Source organism: Drosophila novamexicana, unplaced genomic scaffold (genome assembly GCF_003285875.2).
Source record: "Drosophila novamexicana strain 15010-1031.04,08,12 unplaced genomic scaffold, DnovRS2.1 tig00000387-arrow-pilon, whole genome shotgun sequence".
Taxonomy (NCBI): domain Eukaryota; kingdom Metazoa; phylum Arthropoda; class Insecta; order Diptera; family Drosophilidae; genus Drosophila; species Drosophila novamexicana.
In genome coordinates this window covers 2953012-2975786 of record NW_020824800.1, presented here as the reverse complement: position 1 = coordinate 2975786, position 22775 = coordinate 2953012, and the positions used below count along the sequence as shown (strand labels likewise).

At 45.3% G+C, this 22775-nt stretch overlaps 6 protein-coding genes and 1 long non-coding RNA gene across 7 annotated transcripts; 5 read left to right on the top strand and 2 right to left on the bottom strand.

The window, feature by feature from the left end:
• Position 1: 1 nt before the first annotated feature.
• LOC115759826 (coiled-coil domain-containing protein 47) lies at positions 2 to 1791 on the top strand. The gene is made up of 3 exons (XM_030700916.1): positions 2 to 943; positions 1006 to 1353; positions 1428 to 1791. Exons 1-3 carry the CDS (start codon positions 98 to 100, stop codon positions 1665 to 1667), a joined length of 1434 nt encoding a protein of 477 aa, XP_030556776.1. The 5' UTR covers positions 2 to 97; the 3' UTR covers positions 1668 to 1791.
• Positions 1792 to 2060: 269 nt separating this feature from the next.
• Positions 2061 to 4530, bottom strand: LOC115759823 (kinesin-1 heavy chain). Its single transcript, XM_030700914.1, has 2 exons — positions 3157 to 4530; positions 2061 to 3091 (listed from the first exon to the last, which is right to left on the bottom strand). Exons 1-2 carry the CDS (start codon positions 4326 to 4328, stop codon positions 2230 to 2232), a joined length of 2034 nt encoding a protein of 677 aa, XP_030556774.1. The 5' UTR covers positions 4329 to 4530; the 3' UTR covers positions 2061 to 2229.
• A 1293-nt stretch (positions 4531 to 5823) lies between these two features.
• LOC115759824 (probable E3 ubiquitin-protein ligase bre1) lies at positions 5824 to 8201 on the top strand. The gene has a single exon (XM_030700915.1). It carries the CDS (start codon positions 5965 to 5967, stop codon positions 7939 to 7941), a length of 1977 nt encoding a protein of 658 aa, XP_030556775.1. The 5' UTR covers positions 5824 to 5964; the 3' UTR covers positions 7942 to 8201.
• Positions 8202 to 9271: 1070 nt separating this feature from the next.
• Positions 9272 to 9713, top strand: LOC115760071. The gene is made up of 2 exons (XR_004017570.1): positions 9272 to 9362; positions 9416 to 9713. It is a non-coding gene; the product is annotated as an uncharacterized LOC115760071 (long non-coding RNA).
• Positions 9714 to 11159: 1446 nt separating this feature from the next.
• Positions 11160 to 14627, top strand: LOC115760141. The gene is made up of 2 exons (XM_030701346.1): positions 11160 to 13224; positions 14553 to 14627. Exon 1 carries the CDS (start codon positions 11235 to 11237, stop codon positions 13209 to 13211), a length of 1977 nt encoding a protein of 658 aa, XP_030557206.1. The 5' UTR covers positions 11160 to 11234; the 3' UTR covers positions 13212 to 13224; positions 14553 to 14627.
• A 95-nt stretch (positions 14628 to 14722) lies between these two features.
• LOC115760140 (protein Spindly) lies at positions 14723 to 17414 on the bottom strand. Its single transcript, XM_030701345.1, has 6 exons — positions 16812 to 17414; positions 16594 to 16759; positions 16314 to 16529; positions 16114 to 16255; positions 15866 to 15964; positions 14723 to 15809 (listed from the first exon to the last, which is right to left on the bottom strand). The coding sequence occupies exons 1-6, from the start codon at positions 17358 to 17360 to the stop codon at positions 14741 to 14743; spliced, it is 2241 nt and encodes a 746-aa protein (XP_030557205.1). The 5' UTR covers positions 17361 to 17414; the 3' UTR covers positions 14723 to 14740.
• A 591-nt stretch (positions 17415 to 18005) lies between these two features.
• On the top strand, positions 18006 to 19425 carry LOC115759975 (intraflagellar transport protein 57 homolog). Its single transcript, XM_030701128.1, has 3 exons — positions 18006 to 18299; positions 18352 to 19120; positions 19243 to 19425. Exons 1-3 carry the CDS (start codon positions 18006 to 18008, stop codon positions 19386 to 19388), a joined length of 1209 nt encoding a protein of 402 aa, XP_030556988.1. The 3' UTR covers positions 19389 to 19425.
• The last annotated feature ends 3350 nt before the right edge of the window (positions 19426 to 22775 follow it).

The following is a 22775-nucleotide window of genomic DNA, read 5'->3' as shown; positions in this document are numbered from 1 at the left end:
TCCACTTAACCTACTTTTTTTATTAGGTGAAAAGTTTTAGATTTAGGTTAATATTAGCTGAATTACGTTATTTTTTTTGGAGTATTTATATCAGAAAATGCGACCAGTGTTTGCATTTCTGTTGCTGTCGCTTCTGTGCGCCTGTCAACTGAACAACGCGAACCTTAGCCCCGACGCCGAAGATGAAACTGACAATGATTTTGCGGAGTTCGACGATGACTTTGTGGAAGCTAGCTACGACACAGAGACCGCAGAGAATGCCGACTCATCCAGGGGTGCGGGCGGAGACAGCTTTAGCAGGGAACGCTTGGAAGTGCCCAAGAAATACACAGTCAACAGCGACGAGGAGGAGGACGGGCTCGTTGAGAATGACGACGAGTTTGAGCACTTCCAGGATGAAGAGGAGTTTGAGGGTTACGACGCTGGCGACACCATGGAACCGCCCATTGATCAGAAGACCGAGCCCAAGCTGAAGATACCGAATATACCATTACATTTCCGCACTCACTGGGACTCCTATTGGATGGAAATGCTTATGGTGGCCGGCCTCTTGGCCTACTTTGCCAACTTTTTCGCGGGCAAGACAAAGAATGCTCGTTTGGCTCAGCTCTGGTTTAGCACACACAAAGCACTGCTCGACGAGAACTTTGCCCTGGTCGGCGACGATGGCAAGGTTGAGAACGAGAATCCGGGTCTGATCAAGGAGAGCGAGAGCCTGTACACTCTTTGGTGCTCCGGTCGCACCTGCTGCGAGGGCATGTTGGTGGAGCTGAAAATGATTAAGCGACAGGATTTGGTTTCGCTTGTCGCTGGTCTGATGCGACCCCAGTTGGATCAGGCGCACATCAAAATCGAATTGACACGTGGCCTAATGGATTCATTCGTATTTGCAGTCGGTAGCAAAAAGACCATATCCAAGGTGTTCAAGGAGTACACAGATTTGGTAAGGGCTTAACTCGCATTACAAAGACAGTTTGAAGTTTTTAATTCCGACTTCTTTTGCAGACCAAGTTTTGTAGTTTAGTTGCCAAGCCGGAGGATCGCTACAATGTGCCCAGCGGCTTTGGCGTCCTTTCGGAAATACCGGAAGCCACATCCGCCATACTCGAGTCACGTGTTATTACCGCACTTAACAAATACCAAAGCTATATCGATTACCTGCACATCTCGGATCAATTCAGCGGCCAGGTCCAGCAGGAGGAGGGCAGTACGCTGAAGCAGCCGGAGACAAGGCCTGTGCTGCTGGCCGGTTTCAATCTGCCAAAACATGCCGAAATGGAGACCATAAAACCCTTGTTATTGTTGATCTTTTATCTAATGGAACGCTTGAAGACCTATCGCATGTCCAAGGAGGTAAACTATCCCATAATCTAACCCTCATCTTGTCAAAAAAAAAAACATGTTAACCATTTTATCTTTTTTTGCAGGCCAAAGCTAAGGCGGACAAGAATCGTCTACGCGTCGAGGAGGAGTTCCTGAAGAGCACTCATGCCGCACGTGCCGAGGCAGCCGCTCAGCGTCGCGAGGATAAGCGCAAACAGGAGAAGGAGCGCGTGCTCGCCGAGGAAGATCCCGAGAAGCAACGCCGCTGGGAACTCAAGGAACAGAAGCGTCAGGCCAAAAAGAACGCGCCCAAAATGAAGCGCCTGGCAGTCAAATCGCTTTAAAAATTATTGCGCCCTGTTGTGCCATCTATTTGTGCTCGCTCGTCCCCACAACTATTAGCGGTTATTCCTCAAATGCCACATCAAAGCAATAAAGTATTTGTGTTTCCTATTGAGCGCCAAAAAAGAAAGTTTGCTTTTAACCTTTTTAACCGGTTTAGGTGTAGCTTTGCCATATGATAAGTTCTACTGACCTGATTGTTTTTGAACTTTGTACTGCCGGCAGCAGTACAAAATGAGGTTCTTATTAAGACGATCGCGTCAATCGGGAAAATTGAAAAGAAACTGTGTTTGCACCGATTTTTATTATTGAGAAAAGTATGAAAAATTTAGTAAATCGACTAATCCTGTACAACCACAAGAGATTCATAGTGAACCAAAAGTGGGTGTAAGAAATTTTGATAAAATAAGCAACCGAAGCAACATCCTTGCGTTTTGTACATTTCAGAGACAAACATTGGATTCCATTTGGACATCTGGCAGCGATCATTGACACACACAAAACTTGAACCACGATGGGGCAACAGTTGGCTTGGATTTTGGACACTGTTTGGCTTGGGGCCGGCTAACACTTGACAGGGAAGCAGTTCTCATTGGAGACGTAGGCAATGTGATTGCGGAGCGTTTTGATTTGTTTCTGGGCCGCATCGAAGCTGTAGGAGAGCGTGTTGAGCTGGCCCTGCATCTCGCGAATGACAGCCTCGCGATCGTTGACCGACAGAGAGGCTGTGGCACGGCATTGGGCGAGCTCCTTTTCAAGGCGATTGATTTGTTCCTGCTGCTGGGCTTTGATCATTTCGGCGCGCTCCTTGGTACCAGCTATAATCTTGGCAGACTCGGTGCGCAGCGTGTCCAGATCGTCCTGTGTGGTCTTTAGCTGTTCGCAGAAGAGATCCCGCTGGCGCAGCAGCTCTTCGATCTCATTGCGCGCTTGGGTTAGATCAAGCTGGCACTGGGCCAGCTGTGGACTTAAATCTGGTGTGGGATTCTCCAGCTGTACCTTGCAGGACTTGAGCTCTTTGCAGACGACCACCAGCTTGCTCTGCAGATCATCCTTCTCCTTGCAGACCTGCGCCAACTTCAGCTGCTCGTTCTCAAGCAGCTTGGGAAAGTGGAGCAGCTCGTTGAGCTTCTCCTGGAACTTGGAGCGTATCTCCTTAACCTCCGTGTTGATCTGCTGCTCAATGCGCTTGTTGTTCATGTTCAACTTGTCCAGAGACACGCACTGCTCCTCGACCTTCTGCTGCGCCAGCATGTACTTGTTGCGATAATCCTCCAACTGCTGCGACTGTTCCTTCATAATGCACTTGAACTCCAGCTGTTCCTCCTTCAGTTCGTTGACGCGTGCGCGCAGCAGATTCAGTTCCGCAGCATCTGCATCCGAAGTCCCTTTGGACGGGCCACAGCCGCCAATGAAGCCCTTCATTCTAAGTTAAGGAAATGAGAGGAAAGTTAATAGAAGAGATTTTGAGTTGAGGATCAGACTCCATACCTTTTCTCCAGCTCCTTCATCTGGCAATCCTTACGCTGGAACTGGGTGAGTAGTCGGGCGTAGTTCTCCTTCATTTTCTCGTACATATCTGCTTTGGTGTTGCGTTTGCCACCGCAGATGACCAGCGGATCGGGATCCTCGGGACATGGCCGCGGCGGGCAGGGTGAGCCGCATTGATCATCATCGTCATCATCATCATCATCATCGTCATAGGGGCACGAAGCGGGCTCCTGCGTCTCGCGCCGGCTAACCTCGTTGAGCAGCTTCTTCACGGAGCACTGCATGCCCACAATGCGACGCTTCAGCTTGTCCAGCGATTCGCTTTTGTTGCATGGCGCCGGACAAGGTGGCGAGCAGGGCGGCGGGCATGGTGGTGGGCAGCATGGCTCCGGATGTGGACGTGAGCGTTTCGATGGCCTACACGAGGGCGGCGGACACGGCGGACAAGGTCCAGCAATGCTGCTGCTGCTCTCGGCGCAGGGCGAGGGCGTTTTCGCGCACGGTCCCGGATTGCAGACTTGCTTTGGCTTGGACTTGGAGGCCATAATGGCGCAGGCGATTTCCTGCATCATTTTCATGTCCTCCGGGCAGGCGCCCTTCATTTTCTGCATAGCCTTGCTTAGCGCCTTAATGAGGCGATCCTCCTGGCCCTCCACTTGGCAGCAGCTGGAGGGAGCCTCCTCGCTGCAATCTGTGGCGGTGGCGCCACTGCCTAGAGTAGTGCCACAGGGTCCCACACAATATGGCGATATGTTATCCTCGTCGACGGTGGTGGTCAAATTCAATTCGCGATAATGGCGATGCGAACCAAAGTTCTGCAGCTGCACCGCCCGGTTCATCATGGTGTGCAGCTTGATGTTCTCCTGCTCCATGCAGATGCGCAGGCGCTTGATTTCGCGCAGCTCGTTGCGCGTCTTGCACGGCCTGCCGCACATGTCCATTACCTGTGTCTTAATGTCCTGTATTATCCTGTTTTGGCAGTCGATCTCCTTGATCAATGCTAAATACTCCATATACATACGCTTCTGTTCCGGATCATCGGAGGATTCGCCCAGGCGCGAGAATAAATCATCCTCAATGCCCTCCTCCATGCCGCCCTCATCCATGGCGGCCATTGCGGCATCCTCCTCCTCATAATCCTGCTCCTCCGCACCTCCCTCGTTTTCAGCCATATTGATTATTAATTTACAAGTCTAAAAATAAGGAGAAAGATGTTCCCCCTTTCCTTGTGTGGCAACGTTTAATGGTTTTTGGACGGTTTCTTTTTTATATTAACTCCAATCACTTGTAATTTTAAAGCATAATCTCAAAATTTTGTCAATATATTCTGGAAGTGATTACTATAAAATTTTAAGGTTGTTGTGTTGTTTTTAACAACTAAAATGAACTGAAAATTTTCCGTCAAGTTTTCTGCTCTTCCAAATCTATGGGCCATGGCCTGCTTCGATACGCCTTCTGCCCGAAGACAAAATAGAAGGCATTTTGACGTTTCCCATTTTGGAAATCTCAGAATATCACCATCACAGCAATAATGGGCTTTTAAATTAAATATTATTTAATCCTCCGATAAAAGAGTCTGTTCACATCAATCAAAATTGTTCGTTGCCTGTGAAGCACAAAATTTGAAACTGAAAATATATATTCGTGCATGTACGTGTCAAACATAAGAATAAGTCGCCCATATCTTCCATTTCTTGTTAGATCTTCAATAGCAACAGCGCACAGATATTTTCGCAATTCAAAATAATAAAACAACTAAATGCCCTTGTTTTGGTTGTTATTTTCTTTTAGATCTATTAGATCTCGCCAAAAAAGCCCTTAACTTTTCTTAGACTTCATCCCCATATCGTTTTTTTTTTTTTGTCTCTGATCGCTGGTAGTCTAAGTGAATCGAGGGAGAGCTAACCTCGGCTTTTTAGTATTAACCCGATATTGAAAAGATTTTATGATGGTCAAGCTCGTGTTTGCTTTGTTTATTCGAATACTTTTAGATCCAAAAGATCATGCAAGAAGTTTGCACCGAGCAGGCTTTGAACGAGATTTAGCAAAAATTGATTTAAAAACAAATTTTCAGCGAACCATGGCTCGAAGAAAAGATGCTGGTTCAAGCAGTGAACCGAACCAGCAAAAACTTCTTTGGCTTAACAAGTACTTAATTTTCAAATTATTTGAGATATGTTGTTTGATGCGACTGTCTCCGAATTTTGTACCACCTGCAGAGTATGTATGCATGTATACCTATTCTAGAAAAGTGTTGACAGTTTAGATCTTAGGGTAAGTTCACAGAAAGGCTGGGAAGGCTAAATAAATTCAGATATATGTATATATAATGTGTGCTTAAGAGATATTTTCTTCGGTGCATTACAAAATATTAATGCTCTGTAGAAAGGTATAAAAACCGAACCGATGATATGATATAAATAATATATAGAGCAAAGCTATATAATAGAAGAATATGAAATATAATTTTTGTGACTAGATATAGCAAAGTGTGCTGATGCTAAGATGTGGAAAGACAAGGACAGTAGGTAAGACTTAACATAATGGCATAACATAGCATGGCATAACATTGCAGCTGTAATTATGTCGGTTCTTCTTGGTAACATTTTTGGAATATCTTCCGAATTCTATAGTTTAGTAGGCATTAAACGAAATTTTGTTGATGATAATTTCGAATTGTTCCATGTCGAACTAATTATTACTTTTGGTAAACGAATGTGAAACTTTCCTTTTAAAATTATCTGTTGGTAAAAAAAACAGGACAAAAATTACGGAAGTGCATTAGAACTATACGCAAAATTTTTGTAAATGTTAATTCCGGCCGCCTACAAATCGAATACCGAACCCACGTCGAGAGAAGTGTCCCCAGACGGCCAAGAGCGGGCCGTGTCAATGGGGAAGCAATCGGAGGGGGATAACACGAGCGGAAACAGTGTCAAGACTTTGGCGCAGAACAGCTATATAAGCATTCACCAGCGGTCATCCTTGCCGCTGGCCGTTATCTCCAAAGGTCCACCTTCAAGCGACGTCAACAACAACAGCATCAGCAACAACTGTACCGAAGAGGATGACGAGCTGACGCTCAGCGACGGCGAACAGTTCGGCTCCGTTGACGACGACGAGGAGGAGCAGCAGGCGTGCACGCCGAAAAGGCGGATCACCTCGCAGGGCGATGAGATGGGTGCCAAGCTGAAGCATGAGCTCTCCAAGTACAAGCAGGAGCTCAAGGAGTACAACGAGACCACCAAGGATCTGGAGAAAAAGTACATGAAGATCAACTATGAGCTGAGCGAAATGCAACAGAAGCACGATCATTTTGTCGGCCGGCGCAGCCAGAGTCCCGATTCGGAGCTGGCCAGCGAAGCGGATGCGGATGCCGATGGAAACGTACTCGACAGCTATTGCCCCTCGGACAGCAGCATCGGATCGGAGCTGACGGTCAAGCACAAGAGCACCAAGGTATTTCGCAGCAATACGAGCTTCATGACGGTGCTGGCTGCACCCAGTTCCTGCGAGGAGCTGACGACGCGGCAGAAGCGCCAGGAGCTGAGGCAGCCCAAGATCAGGCATAATCTGACCGCCCAGGTGGAGGTTGGTGGATATGGCCAGCATATCGTGTCCAGTCGGCATACACGACGTGCCCTGCGGGCACCCTCCGACCATCTGGAGGAGCAGGAGAATGAGCCGAACTCGTTCAAGCAAATGTACCATGTGCTCAAGGATGTGATGAACACGCAACAGCAGCAACAGCAGCAGCAGCAGCAGCTGCAGCAGCTGCAGCAGGATCACAAGCCAAAGTACAGCTACGAGCGCGACAGCGGCGAGTTCAATCAGCTGTACACGACCATCAAGGATCTGAAGACCGAGCAGGTGCAGTTCCGTAACATCATACGCCATCAGCAGGATCGCATCACCGACTATCACACGCGCTGCGTGAAGGCGCAGGAGATCATGAAGACGCAAAAGCATGAGATCGACAAGCTGCAGGTGAACAACAAGCAGCTGGAGTCGAGCATCTATCACGACATCGATACTTTGCGGTCCAAGATCGACAGCAAGCTGAAGAGCGTCGCCCAGCTGCCGCATCTGATGCGCGAGGAGCACACCAAATATGAGAAGGTGCTGCGCGAGAACTGTCTCATGGCCGAGAAGCTGCACGCCCTCCAGAAGGAGGCCGCACAGCTGAAGTGCAAGATCGATGAGCTGGGCAAACGCAAACTGATCACGGTCAATCGCCTCAAGGCAGCGGAACGGGATCTAAAGATTTTTAAAAACTATAATGCGGCGCTCAAAACGGAAAAGCGCCGCCTCGCCGAGGAGTTATCCACCTCGAAATTGCAGCTGGACTCGCTGCAGGCAGTCGGCAAGCGGCAGCTGTCGCGGCATCGCGAGCAAACAGAGAAACAGCGCCGGGAGCTGCAGAAGCGCATCTTTGATCTGGAGCTGAAGCTAAGCCGCAGCCAAAACTCCACATCGAGCCTCATCCAAGAGCGCGACAGCCTTATTGCCGAGCTGCAGACCCAGCTGCACACGCTGGTCCACAACTTCGAGGTCTCCCAGAAGCACATACGCGTGCTGCGCCGCCACATTTACACCATGACATCGGGAAACTCTGCCGGCAGCGCACTCGGCTCAGGCTGTGCACCGGGCAGCAGCAGCTCCAGCCCCCAGCGCTCCTGTCCCAGCAGCGAGCAGAACGTAATGCGGGCCAGCCAACAGAGCCAGCCGTCCAGCCCTTGCGTGACACGGCTGAGTACTCCACGCACGCTTAAGAGCAGAGCCTAAGGATCAGTCACCGTCAGGCACCGTCTCTATAAAGCGGTTCAAGCAACTTGAGGATATGGCCAGGGTCAGCTAAACGTGATCTGTATAGTTCACTGATTTCTGGGCCATATCATCAAGTTGCTTGCACGCTACATTTGCAGACTGTCGCGGCAATTGTTAGTCCATCCCATTGATTTTCATCTGTGTTGTTTCTATTGATTTTAATCAAATTTTCGTTTATAAATTGTGTTGCAAATTAATCATGATTTTATTTTTACAAATCTCATATTTGTCTTATTCACAGTAATTGTTAACTAGCTGCAGTTCTTGTTAGATAATGTTGGCTAAGTGGGAAAAGATAGGATTCTGTTCCAAATCTCAGGATAGTATCTAGCCATAGTGTTATATAGGGCTCATGGTAGACAGTGCGATTTAAATGGTTTTCAATAGTTTCTTGCTATAACTCATTTTATTTACAATAATAATTGAAATTGAATCAAAAAGGGTATATGGATTTTGTGCAAAGGCATGTAACCGAAAAATTAAGGCATCTCCGAACTCATAAAGTGCACAAATACCTGATCAGGACTGGAGCTGAGTTCAATTAGCCTTGTCCGTCTGTTTCTATATGTCGATCTAGGTTGAAGGAATTTCAAAAATATTACGAACTAGACACACTCGATTTGGAAGGAAGTTTTCACTTTTTGGATACCTCCCCCAGTTGAAAAAGGTAGAGCCTTGCGACCTGGTATCTACGCAGGAATTGCCATATTTATGCCATTTACATTTCACGTAGATCGGACAAAAAGCGGCTAAGCTATTCAACATTAAAGTTTGGTGCAGACTGAAGAAGCTGGCCATATTTTATGATTTGAAGAAATCAAATTTAAAATCCATAATATTGTACACAATTTATAATTAAATATCCATAATATTGTATTCCACAAAGTACAGATACTATTTCGAGCGCACTTCCAGTTTTTTTTTTTTTACTTCCTTTCCATTTTATAATATAAATCTTGAAAAGATCTGACATCATATACTCTGGGAAGCCATATCGGATAAGAAATTATATTAAACAGATTTTTTTTTTTGGTAAATTTCTTCATTAGTTTCACTCGAGAGTCCCTTAATGAAAGTAGGCACATATTTAAGTTAAGGTCGGATCAGAACTAGTCCTCCTATTAGCAAATCTTATATTTATATATAAACATATATTTATCTATGGCATAGTATACTATGTAAAGTAGGGTAATACGATTTCAGGGCTATTAAGTCTGGAAGCGTGCAAAACTAATGTAATGACATTAAGCTCATGACAAAATATTGCGAGATCTGGGCAGTTACTAAAGCAATATTATAAAGGCATAACATGAAGTTCGCTGCATTTATTTTCCTAGTTTGCAGCAATATTTGCCTTGCCGAGATACTACATTTAGATGGTAAGTGACATTAGCTAGCTAATCAATTTCGTAACTTTCTCATTTACTTCAAGAACGTTGTTATTTTCCGAATGCGGTAAAGGGCAGGTGCAACAAGTATCGTATAAAATACAGCTTCCTTTCTAGTTTAAACGCCTGCCATCCGTTTGTTTGGGGCGGTTGTAGCTCAGCAAAGATCGAAAATCGCTTCGATTCGCCGGAAGAGTGTAATTTGTGCCGTACGTGGATTAAAAATAGAAAATGGAAGACTTGAGTTTTAGATTCTAATGCGTTCGCAGTTCGGTACAAGATTTATAATAAAGTGATTAAAAAGTATATTGAATGCATAGAATAAAGAACCAAAAGTTTGAATCAATGTCTTTCATTCATCTTAGTTTTGTGGTGGATTTTGCGAATAAATATTCACAATGATTTTCGAAAATGAGTTTGAGTCAAATCCGATGCTATACAAAACGATTTCCAAACTAAGTTCTTTAAATAAAAGTTCTAAGTTCTTTAAAAAATTATCAAATTAAATTTCACTGAGAATGTTAAATGATTTTGAAACTGAAATGATTAAGACACATTTCCGCCAATTTACAAAAACACGTCTCAAATGAAACATTTTTTCGCGATTTTTCCACAATTGCGGGTGGAATTTCCCACGTTTCCACTTCCAACGCATTTTATATATAAAGGCGTATGTAAGCCAGAAAATCATGGTACTAATGCAAAGCTTCTTCATCAACTTCAGTCGTCGAGGTATTTATGTTTATGATTAAAGAAGAACACACTTGAACAAGTATTTATTAAGTAGAGACTATTTAACATTTTAAATTTTCCGATCGATTTGTTAATGTTGAAGTGAGTGGGGAATTATTTATATATTTATATAAATCGGTTCATGACAGGGAATAAAAATACATATTTATTTTGTTGTATTAACTAACTAGCGAGGCAAACTAAAAGTTAGTAGAACTATAACTATTAAATTATAAGCAAGCGGAACTGTGAATTCGAGTTGTCTCACAAATAAAGCGATTAAAATGTACTTTTGTTTCATTTGATATTTATATAAGAAAGGAGCTAAACAACTAGGCCATACTAAACGGTTCAATTCGTACGAATTTAGGAAAACTCTTGAATTAATTTAACAGTTTAAATAAAACAAAAAATCCTTGAAAATGATGTGCGTAGAAATCTTGAAGATCATTTCAATTATTGTATCCAAAGCTGTCCTTCGCACAACATTTTCAAGGGTTCCAACTCTGATCTCATGCCAGATGCCAAGTGCCCAACCGATGATTAGTAATCAAAATTAAATTTGTAAATATATAAACTCAAATGCTGTGTGTAAACAATTCACAGATTCTCGAGAACTCTCGCCACACAGCTGATTGTTGCTGGACAGAAATCGCATACGATTCTTCAGATACACACGCTCCCACAGTTCCGTATATATATAGAGTAGGTATATATATAAACAATTTCCACAGCCACTTTGGACGCATGATTCTGAGTGGGCTCTGTGCGAAAAGTGCGACGGGTTGTACGGAGGGGGGCAGGGCGAGGCACAATGTTGACAGCTGTGTAAGAAGTGCGCAGTGTGTGTGTGTGTGTGGAACTTATATAGGAAGCACTGTCGGAGAGCATCAACGGAATGGCTAAATATATACCCGAAACTGAACAACTGAGAAATCAGCATGTTTTCAATATTAACATGAGCACAGCCGGGGGCAATGGCGACGGCGCGGAGGGGGGCATTGCCGCTGACCTGGCGCGCTCTTACTGAGCAGAGCCAAAGGTGCGACGCCGAAGCTTTTCCGCTTTTCCCGTTTTTACCAGCACAGTTGAGTTTTCGCACGCGTCGCGAGCGGCTGCTAAACAACAAAGATGCGCCACGCTTCACTGATCCGCTGGCATGCCACCAGCCCGATGACGCACTGCACCAGCAGCAACACCTTTAGAGGCAGCTACGTGTTGCTGCTGCTGCTGCTGCTGACGCACTTTCATTCAACTGCCGCTGGCGATGCGGATGCCGATGGGTTGTGCCTGGTCCGCGCCACACTCTATGTCACAGCGCCGGAGCAGCGCAGCGATGCGGACTTTGGTCTGCCGCTGGACATCGATTGCACTGGCAATGGCAGCAGCTCGACTGCAGCCTTCGATCTGGGCCCGCAGCGCGTGGCGGGCAAGTTGCACGTGCGGCTAAATGGCAGCCAGACGCCGCCGCTGGGCGTAGCCAGCTACGGTCTCGAGTATCTGGACAACTGTGCGCAGCTGCAGAGCATTGAGCTCGAGCGTTTTGTTACCGACGCCAGCCTGGCGCTGTGCTGCGGCGCCGGCGTTCCGCTGGAGCATGTGCGTGCGGTCGCGCTGCGCCACAACGAGCTGGGCACGCTCAGCGGCCACAGTTTTGAGCTGGTGCCGCACATGCAGCTGCTGCTGCTGGAGGACAATGCGCTGCGGCTGTTTGAAACGCTCCGGGGCTGCGGCGAGCTGCAGCAGTTGGTTATACGGCGGGAGCGGCAGCTGGCGCTGCAGCAGCCGCACGTTCTGGGCCAGCTGTGGCAGCTGCAGCGGCTGGAGCTGACACGGCTGAAGCTCGTCTCGGGCGCCTTCCTGGCGGCGCTGCCCGGGCTGCTCACCGAACTGCTGGTGCAAGAAACGCCCATAGAGCCGCGCCAGCTGCGGCTGCTCAATGGCAGCGAGCTGCTGGTCAATCTCAGCCTGGTGCAGTGCGAGCTGAGTGGCTTTTCCTTGGAGTCGTCGATGGCGATCCGGCTGCTGCATCTTAATCTAAGCGGCAATGCCTTGCGGCAGCTGCAACTGCCGAACAGCTCGCTGGTCAGCTTGGATCTGAGCGGGAATCATTTGAGCAGCTTGAACAGCAGCTGGTTCGCCCAGCTGAGTCAGCTGCAAGCGCTGCATCTGCAGGCCAATCAATTGCACAGGGTCTCCTGGCAGCAGCTGCTGCAGCTGGCCACGCTCCAGCTGGTTCAGCTGGACTTGAGCTCCAATCAGCTGCTGCGCCTGGAGGACACGGAGCATGCTGCCTGGGACCAGGCGCAACAGCTGCGCATACAAATCGATGACAATCCCTGGAGCTGTCAGTGGCTGCTCAACTTTTCACATGCCCAGCCGCAGTTGTTTCGCCTGTTCCGCTACGCCAAATACATATCCCAGATCAATGTGAATGGCCTGAGCTGCAGGCCAAAGCCGGAGGATCCAGCGATGGAGCCATCAGTTACCACCAGCTCGCTTGGCAGCAGTCCACAATTGGCCCAGGACAATTGGTCCACGCGTAATGCCCACCTGAATGTCTCCAGCCATACGGTGCTCTATGGCAATCCCATCCAGCAGTCGCGCAGTCAACGCGCGGAGGCGCTCATTATAGTCTTCATGCTGCCCCTGGGCATTGCGCTGCTCTTCCTGCTGCTGTACCTCTACCTGCACTGCGAGCGCCTGTTCCACTGGTCCTACTACTCAAGCGGACTGCCTTGCTTTGGCGACAGCAAGTCTGCCCGCAGCCATCGCTTTGTGGATCACATAGACATCGTGCGCTATCCCATTGCCAATGGCAATAGCTCTGCCAGCATGGCTCTGGAGGTGGAGCCACAGGCCGATGGCTATGAGACGCCGCTAAGTGGCGCCGCCTCCATCTGCAACTGCGCCGGACACAGGCAGTCCGCATGCTCCCGTACCCATCACGTCACCTATGAGGTAATGCCCACGGAGCTGCCCTACCAGCTGTACACAGAGATCAAGGAGCTGGCCGAAGGAGACGAAACGGATAAAACACTTGATGAAATTCCCGCCGCCACGGCGCCCATCTATGAACCCTTGGACGAGAAGCCACTGGAGGTCTAGCAGTTGTCATCAGGTAAGCAAAACATAGATATGTATGAAGACTGGGAGATACCCTGTACCCAGCACTAAGCTACCGTAACATGTACATACTGTGTTTCTTCATTTAACACCACACATGGGAAATGAAATCTTAGATAACTGCCAAAGTTCTTAAAGAATTACCTTATTTGGGGTTTTGATCGAAAGGGGGCAAGTGTTTCTGTATTTACTGTACCAGCATCTACATAACAAAGCCTAGGCTTAATAAATCCCAAGATATTTTAAAATATCAAAATCGATATTTATCGATTATATCAGTTTTTGATAGAAGGAAGGGAAGGGATTTTCTAAAAAGTAAAAGAATCTGACTATGTGTTTGCTGTAGCAGCATCTACATACCAAAACCTAGGTTTAATAAGCCCAAAGATATTTAAATATATAAAATAAAAATCGATATTTATCGATTTCGTGGAACATATGTTTACTTTATGGATGCCTTCTTCTGCCTGTTACAAGCATTTGCACAAGACCATAATACCCTTTTTTTTAACAAATTACAATGGATACAGGGTATGAAGTGATTTATACAAAGAACTTGTATTATTGCTATCAGTACAACATTGGCGACTGTTCAAACTTCTAGATGATCTAATCGGATGTGATTCACATGTACAAAATCGTTGCTTTGTATCTCTTGTGCGTTTTAATTGCCAAGGTTCAGTAGCCTTCTATGAATATAGAATATTTTAAAGGGGTTTCATGAGGTGTCATAAATGTATGTAACAGATAGGGGGAGGCATCTTTTCCGTAAGGCATATAAACTCTTGAACAGGGCAAAAAACATGTTAATCTCAGATACTATAAAAGCTATGATTTAAATATAATATAAAGAATTTAGAGTATAAGGCATGAGCCTTCATATAAATATGCCACAAGTGGCTTTTTTGGGAACCTCTGTTAAGTATTACTTCTTGGCCTCAGCTATTGAAGCATATATTGATTATAGAACCAAGAATATAAATAAGATTTAATGTGTTACTTCTATATTATATATCTCTATTGGAAGAAGCAGTTGAATTAGTTTTTGTTTAATATGCTTCTTTGTTTTGTAAGATACTTTTTTCCAAACTGAACAATTAGCCTGTCTGCAAGACCGTTTTACATTGGACTAACATCTGTCTTTAATATCAAAAATCGATCAGGAATAAAAAAATATATGAGTTGAAATCTATAAGGTTATTTAATCTTCTTCTTAGTTGTCTTTAATGTGAATTATATTTTCATCTGAATTAAATATTTTTGCTGTCACAAACAAATATTATTTCAATTACTCAATTACTATATAAAAAATTATCGTTTCAGGTATACAAAGTATATATCGTGACAGCTGGTGAAAAAAATATCCACATGAAAATCTCTTCGCTTGCTGTGCTTGAGGCTGGCAAGAATTATTAAGTTTGTATGTCTCGTTGTTGTTTGGTGTGTAATTTATCGCTAAGTCTTAAATTTAATTAAAATCTTTTTATCTATACATGCATCAGTTTTATACTTTAGGAGCTAGCTGGCTTTTTGGATGACACAACAATACGGCGTATAATGTTCTGCGACTTTTTGGGTGGCTTTATGTCCTGGATAACAGGCTGTGCGTTCTCCTTGTTGCCCAGGGCCGGACTGCATTGGTCCTGGCTCAGATTGTGTACGGTGGGCTCATTGCTGCTAAATTGCACATACTTGTGTGTATCCTCGGCAAACAAATCGCGCCTTTTAGTCAGTATGGAGCGGACAGGACAGTGGGCGGCTGCTTCCTGTTGGAGCACAACGTCCACGGCACTAGTCTTAACTCTAACTGGTGTGCCCTTGCGCAGGGGTTTGGCCTCACAAATTCCGTCCATTTCAATGTGTTCTTCTTTGGGCTTTACTGGCGTGCCCTTGCGCTGTGGTTTGACGGGCGTGGGCACATCTTGCTGCTCGTGCTCAAAACGTTCGGCTTTAATTTGGCTTAATTTGACGGGAGTGCCCTTGCGCTGGGGCTTTGCAGGCACCAGTTGGTCAGCTGCTTGGTCTAGTTCGTCAGGCTCTACTTTAGGCGACATCAGCTGCTGTTCACTTTTAACTTTAATATGTCCAAAATGTGGCTTGACTGGCGAGCCCTTCTTAATGGGGCTGGCAGCGGCATTCAGCGGCTCGTTTGTATCAACCTCATCTGTTTCAGTTTTGACTTGCAAGTGCTCCGCCCGCTGCTGTGCATCCGCGGGATAAGCTGGTTGCTTCTCGGGGTTCGGCTCAATTTTAACGACGGGCTGATATTCCTGCTGCTGATCAATCTTAAGTGGAGTGTCCAAAACGATGACTTCAGTTTGCAGATTGGTGCACACCGCGCTCGGTTTTAGCGGCGTATCCAGGACTATGATTTCGGATTGAGTTGTCACGTTAGCTGGACTGTCAACAGCTGTTGGTGTGGGCATGACGCTGACAATGCGCGGCAAGGCTGCTTGTAGCTGGGCCTCCTTAATATCAAACTCCATGGCCTGCATGGGCTTGAAGGTAATCTTGTGCTCCGTCAGCAGGCTCTCGCGATCAATGAGCACGCAGCGCGACTTTAGGGACTCAAAGCGCCAGCTGTTAAACAAAATCAAATATTAAAGCGGCTCGAAATTGAAACTGTTTGCACTTACCGTGCCATTTCCTGTTGCACATTGCGCATCTGCTCCTCAAGTGTGGCCTTTTGGATGTGCATGGTATGCAGTTGGGCCTTCAGCTCGTCCGTTTCGCGTCTAAATGGGATGGGAATGAAGTGAACTAAATCTAAACGCATCCTAACCTAAAGGGCAATCACAGCAAAAACAATCTGTAGCTGGTAAAGCTGAGCAATTGATTGCCTAGTTTTGCTACTACATGGCCCAAGCGTTCGGCTAACTCATACTTGCAAAAGTCCAATATGGAATCAAGCCAAGTGACCGACTTCTCGCTGGCCAACTCGCGCAGACGCTCCTGCGATACATTTAGATTGCGCTCCAGCTTGGCGTTCTGCTGCATCAAATGGCGAATGCGTTCATTGAGCTTATCTGCAAAGTGAATCAACCATAAGTTGGAACTTAAAAGCGACCATGAAATGTTGCTCACTCTGATAGGTCTTGTCGGCGCTGCAGAAGATCGTGCTGCACGCTTGCAGCTCGGTGTGCATGGCAATGTTCTCTCGCTTGAGTCGGTGTATTTCATATTTGCTTTCATTGAATATCTTTTTCATGTCCAAGTAGCTCTTCTTTTGGCTAGCCAGCAATTGCTTCATGGCCTGCCGCTGATCGTCCACCTCGGCAAACAGAGAATTACCTTTGCGATCTGCAAGTGTCGATAAACTGATTAGGTCAAGGATTAAAAATTAATGTGGAAGTTGTATATCAACCATTGTGTTCTGGTGCACTCGTGAGCAAAGCGATTTTGGCATTGGCTTCCACTAGCTGCTCCTGCGCGCTTTCCAGCAGCTGTACCTTCTCCTCCAGCTCATCCCGCTTGCCGCGCAGATTCTGCTCCAGGCAGTCAATTTTATCCTTGAATATCTCAATGGTTTTCTGTGTGTGGAATAAACTTATAGCAGCAGCTTGATACCATTTTTAGACCTACCTCCTGCTCTGCTACAGCAAAAGTATTTTTCACTTTGGCATCGTCGTATTCGGCCAACTTTTGCATTAGCTCAGCATTCTCCAGCTCCAACGCGTTTAAACGAGCGATAAATTCGTCGTCTGCGCTGTTGGCTTTCAGCAAGGCATTCGCTTCCAAGTCGCGTGCTGCACTCTCCAGCTTTGCCTGAAGGCTGCCAGTTTCCTCGACCTTGGCATCGTAATTCTGTTGCAAGGTTTCATGCTCCAGTTGTAGATTCCTGTATTTCCGGCGCAGTTCCTCCAATTCCTGCTGCAGGCGTGGCTCGTCGCTTGGGGAGGAAGCTTGTGCCTGTGCGCTTAGATGCTCCAGCTCCTGGGTAAGATATCGCTCAGCTGCCAACGAGGTATCTAGGCTGCGCTTGAGCTCGTGTAGACGCTGGGCATCCTCCTCGCTGTGCTCCTTCAACTGTTGGTGGAGCTGCTTTAGTTGCTCATGGCGTCCATGCAGTATTTTGTACTCTTCGACGATATCTTCGATGCTCAAAGCGCTTAAATCTAAGTTGTTGTACATTTTTAAGACAATTCTGAGATCGTTTTTTCTTTCATAGGGCGTCGAATTTTTGAATTAATTGTGCAAAAGTGACGCTTACGCACAGATGCAAGCCAATTTATATCGATAGTATTTGATAGCATATCCATAAGTTAAGCTGCGTTTAGACTGTACAGTTCTGATATGAAATTAATTAATTATGCTATTTTCCAAAGATACAAACTATAACAAAATTTGCCAAAAATTTCAGATAATATTTTTATCTATGCAGTCGTTAAGTGCTGCAGCGTTATCGTAGAACTCACAAGTACTCAGCAGCCTTTCTGTGTCGTTTCGATATTTAGCGATAGTTGTAAGTTGTTATTTAGTGCGTGTGAATGGCAAATTTGTATAGCGCCATCTGTTGAGTTATTATTGCGCGCTAAATATTGCAATTTTTGAATGAAGTGAAAATGTAAATTGTAAATTATTCAATATGCAGTTTAAGTGGCAAATAAATAAAGGGGCTGATATAGTAAGTTTTACCACTAAGTGAAACCATCAAAAGCTGAATATTTAGCGCACGCGTTGCATTGAGTTTGCCCTTTGCGGTTGTCATGGAGATAAACCAACTGAACTAACAAACATTTTTAATTTTTTCAGACATTAAACTCAAACGCCGACAAAATGCAGGAAGATGCTGAGGCTAAAACGCAGCAATTGCAAAATTTTCAATCGGATGATTTGCTGGAAAAGCTCAAATTGCTCAACTATGAGAAGCATCTGCTGCGGGAATACAAATTAAAGCCCTTGTCGCGTTTCTATTTTGTCAAAGCCACAAATCCGGGCGAGCAGTTCTTCATGTTTACGTTGATTTGCTGGTGGCTGTGCAAGAAACTGGGCAAGGACATGGAACGGCCACAGGAGCACGACGATCCCAATACGGTTATAGCCAAGATCATACAAATACTAGAGGAAATTGTGAGTATGTGATTCTCTTCGGCGCACAGCCAGCTCATCCTCATCATTGCAGGATGTGCCCGTGGAATTTGCGCCCAACAAGCTCATACGTGGCGCCGGACCCATTTGCCTCATGGTGCTCGACGTTCTGGCCACCCAGGCGCTGAAGGTGACCAATGTGAACTATCAGCGCCTGCACATTGTTCAGGAGGAGGAGTTCGTCGGCGACTATTTGGAAGACAATGCCGAAATCATACTGGAGAAGCTGGAGGATGAGCAAAACGCCGCCGCTCTCAGCGATGACAGCGATCTCGAGCTGGAGGCGCACAATTTCAAGCAGCTCAATTGGCTCAATCGGCAGAAGCGTGCCATGGGCGATATGCCAGCCAGCGCCACGGACGAGCAAAGCCGCGAGCTGAACGCCCGGCTCAGTGATCATCAGGAGTGGCGTCTGGAGCTGGAGCGCGTGCTGCAGCAGCTCAAGGTGTTTGTCAAGGCGGATGCCCGCGACTGGCGCACGCACATCAGCCAAATGGAGACACTCAACACGGGCATCGCCAATGTGGCCGAGTCCACGCAGACGCAGCTCAAGAAACTGCACAGCGAGTTCACCTTCAGCCTGGAGAAGATCGAGAGCCGTGAGAAACATTTGAACAATGAGCTCCAGCAGCTCATCCAGCAATACAAGGAGCTCTCCATTGAGCTATCCACCGTGCAGTACGCGCAGACGCAGCTCCAAACGGACTCCGAGCAGCAAATGACCCAGCTCAGCGAGGTGATGGCCGAGCAGGAGCTCAAGAAACAGGAAATGGAGCGACGCGGTCAGGTTATGTCAGATGGAAGTAAGTATGCAATACATCCCTTATTAACTAGACAGAACGCAGACATATACTCCAACTACACATTTCTCTGCAAGATTTATATATATATTAACGTAATTCTCTTAAAATTGTTTCCTTTGCAGGCTCCGTTCAGCAGATAAAGAAGGCGATTGTCAAGCTCAAGGACGACATTGCGCAACTGAATCTGGAGGTGGCACTGCTCGTGCATGCCCACGACCAGGACACAGTGCGTCAAACGCTCGGCGCTGCTGACCAGGCAAACAACTGATAGGACGGCAGGAGTCTATAAAAATGTATATTTAGCATATGAATGCGATCTGTGCCCGGTCATATTTCACACTTGGCCATGGGTGCGAGTTGTTGTTGTTGTTGGCCTTGTTAACACCGATCGATGCCTATCACAATCAGTTCAGGTGAGCGGAGAGTAGGGGGTAGGACCACCGGCGTTGCTCCGCCCCGTCGACGAGCGTTTGATTTGATTGCCGCGCTGCTGATAAGCTTCGTAATTGGTTGCTAAGCCAATAGGGCGGTCAATTATCACCTCTTTGTTATCTCCACTTCACACGCACACACACACGCATACAGACGCACACAGGCACATGGACACGCGTGTCCTGCGCGCTGATCAGATAAGCAGCCACGTCGCACTATCGTCCGCGTAGATGAGAAGACGCCGCCTCGGCCGCGACTACCACATAAACGAACCCAACCCAATCCAATCCAACCCAACCTAACCGAACCTAACCAAACCGATCCGAAACCAAAACCAAAACCAAAGCAAACCTAAGACGCAACCGCGAAACCCCGGGCTGGCCCGTAGGTGTTGCTATCCCCGACCCTGTCGCTCCCTCTCCCTCTACCCTCTACCCTCTACCCGCTGCCTCTGCCTCACCCTCTACGCTGCCTGCCGCGCACGCGCAAACGCTTTGTTTGCCCACTTGGCCCGGCTTATCAGCCCAATGCCCAATGCCCAATGCCCAATTGCCAGGTCCAGGCTGAGATCCCGATGCGCAACTTGTTGTGATTTTCGCTGCGGCTGGCCAAAGGTGCTAAAAGGTTTTCCCAAAACCAAAAGGAAGCAAAACAAAACAGCGTGGAAACAGCCAAGGAAAATTCTTTGCACGCGTGCAGGTTTTTCCATCCTTGAAATAACCGTATGTTAGCCAATAGACCGTCAAATAAACCCAATGTTAAATACTGCATATGCTTATATATAAATATATATATATATGAATCGGAGTATAGTATATATTTTATGTAAATTGTTTATAAATTTGTTAAAAAGATTAAATATAGAATATACTCAATTAAAATAATAAATTATGGTATAGAAACTCAAGCGCAATGCGTTTTATTCAACAGGGTTTTCAAGGAAACGATTTTATACAAATTATTCAATTTAGATTTTCATTGGTTGAACTTTTTAAAAGGCGTTGGTACTAAAACTTAAAAGGACACGCATCGATGAAGTAAATATTTGACTTATTTGAAAAAATCATTTGAGACGTGTTTCACACTTCGCAGAATCCAAGCTTCCTCGATAGAAATGCGATTCAAAGATTTTGTGGGCAACGTTTTAAGTACATACATATGTGCATACATACATACATACATACATACATACATACATACACACATACACACACATACACACACACACACACACACACACACACACACACACACACACACACACACACACACACACACACACACACACACACACACACACACACACACACACACACACACACACACACACACACACACACACACACACACACACACACACACACACACACACACACACACACACACACATACATACATACATACATACATACATACATACATACATACATACATATAAATGCACATACAAACAAAAAAACAACAAAAAAATACAAAAAAAAAAACACTACACTACTAGCTAAGCATGAAAAACTGCAAAGCCCACTTGACTTTTTGAGGATCGAGGAGAAGAGCACTTGGTAAAAATGCGTTTTATTTAAATTTGCAGCACAGCGACAAATAAGCTTGATCTGCGTTTGGTATTAAACATGTATACATACACTAACACACACACACGCACACACACACGCACACACACACGCACACACACACACACACACACACACACACACACACACACACACACACACACACATATATATATATATATATATATATATTTATATTTTTATATTTTATTTATATATTTTATTTTAAAAAATATCAAATTTGTTTATCTTTAAAGCCTTACTTTTTATATTTGCTGCAAATTCAATTAGGTTTAATTGACATAGCCCAAGATGCATATAATCACATAATAATAATAAACTGAACAGTTTTATTTGTTTAATTAATTATATATATAGTTAATAATAATAATAGAAAAAGCGCAATTTTAGTAAGATTTTGTTATATTTTTTAACATGAATATGTAATATTAGATATGAAGGCAATGTTGCAAAATTGTTTTGCATTTTCTTGTTATTACTTTATTTTATATTTAAAGAATATTTGTCTATATTTGAAGCTTGGGCCATAAAAAGGTAGTCTTAAAAAATAAAATAATTTGAGAATAATTTACACCAAAAGTTTTTAAATATTTCAGTTAAAATAAAAGCTGGCAATACCATAAAAGTGTATTATATATGTAAATTAATACCCAACACAAACACGTATTCTTTTTGAAAACTATTAAGAAATAAATATTTGAAAGAATATGGGCTTGAATTCCATTGTCTTGGCCGAGAAAGATGATGATGAAATGCTTATAACAAAAATAAAATATAAATAGGAAATATTTTTGCGTATAATTCAGGACGAATACAAATTGAATTAAACTTTAAAAATTAGCAATTAATTTAATATAAATAAATCTCTCTCTCTATCTCTCTTTCTCTCTTACCCTGCTAGCCCTGCTTCATCTCTGTCTGAGGCATGCAAAATAGAGCAAGTCAAAAGTCATTTTGTGGCTCTTTACTTGCTTGCTTGGCATAAATTGCATTATTATTAGGCTTATTTGATATGCGCCGACGACCGAAAAGCTGCAGTGAAATTGCAAAGCCCACAACAACAAAGGCAACAACAGCAACAACAACAGCAGCAACAACAACTGACTGTAGCATTAAACTTGTTGTTGCTCCAAAAGCCAAAAGCAACTACTGTTCATTTCCCACGGTAGGATTCGGATGCCATTCCACTGAGTGAGTGGCAGGCAACTCGCGACTCGCGACTTGCGACTTGCGACTTGCGACTCGCCAACTCGCCAACTCGCTCTGGGGCTGGTTTTTGGCCGCAGTTGCTCAGACTCAAGAGTCTCCGAGTCTCGCTCGGCCGCGTCTCTCATTGTTGCTGCTGCTGAGTGCGGTGGGAGGCAGCAGCTGGAGCTTGGAGCTGGGAGCAGCTGGATAAGAGCGAGTACGCAGATGAGTTTCATTTTCTCATTGTTTGGCACGACCAACTTGCAAGCTGCCCCAAAATACAACAACAACAATAACAACAAGAGGCAAGACGAGAAACCTGTTGCCCAGTTTCAACTTTACGTTGAATGAACAAATTTGTGTTCAGCTTTTTGGCCGCTGGCTAAAAAGCATTTGCTGAGCATAAATCGTGATTTGCCCACAGTTGGCCGGAGAGAGCCAAAGAT

Excerpts from the sequence above, each read along its gene's own strand:
- LOC115759824 (XM_030700915.1), top strand. The coding sequence starts at position 5,965 with ATGTTAATTCCGGCCGCCTACAAATCGAATACCGAACCCACGTCGAGA.
- LOC115760141 (XM_030701346.1), top strand. The coding sequence starts at position 11,235 with ATGCGCCACGCTTCACTGATCCGCTGGCATGCCACCAGCCCGATGACG.
- LOC115759823 (XM_030700914.1), bottom strand. The coding sequence starts at position 4,328 with ATGGCTGAAAACGAGGGAGGTGCGGAGGAGCAGGATTATGAGGAGGAG. Across the intron at positions 3,092-3,156 it reads ATGAAGGAGCTGGAGAAAAG|AATGAAGGGCTTCATTGGCG; the intron begins GTATGGAGTCTG and ends TCCTTAACTTAG.
- LOC115759826 (XM_030700916.1), top strand. The coding sequence starts at position 98 with ATGCGACCAGTGTTTGCATTTCTGTTGCTGTCGCTTCTGTGCGCCTGT. Across the intron at positions 944-1,005 it reads TCAAGGAGTACACAGATTTG|ACCAAGTTTTGTAGTTTAGT; the intron begins GTAAGGGCTTAA and ends CTTCTTTTGCAG. Across the intron at positions 1,354-1,427 it reads CCTATCGCATGTCCAAGGAG|GCCAAAGCTAAGGCGGACAA; the intron begins GTAAACTATCCC and ends CTTTTTTTGCAG.
- LOC115759975 (XM_030701128.1), top strand. The coding sequence starts at position 18,006 with ATGCAGGAAGATGCTGAGGCTAAAACGCAGCAATTGCAAAATTTTCAA. Across the intron at positions 18,300-18,351 it reads TACAAATACTAGAGGAAATT|GATGTGCCCGTGGAATTTGC; the intron begins GTGAGTATGTGA and ends TCATCATTGCAG. Across the intron at positions 19,121-19,242 it reads TCAGGTTATGTCAGATGGAA|GCTCCGTTCAGCAGATAAAG; the intron begins GTAAGTATGCAA and ends TTTCCTTTGCAG.
- LOC115760140 (XM_030701345.1), bottom strand. The coding sequence starts at position 17,360 with ATGTACAACAACTTAGATTTAAGCGCTTTGAGCATCGAAGATATCGTC. Across the intron at positions 16,760-16,811 it reads TTGCTGTAGCAGAGCAGGAG|AAAACCATTGAGATATTCAA; the intron begins GTAGGTCTAAAA and ends TTCCACACACAG. Across the intron at positions 16,256-16,313 it reads CGCCGACAAGACCTATCAGA|ATAAGCTCAATGAACGCATT; the intron begins GTGAGCAACATT and ends TTCACTTTGCAG.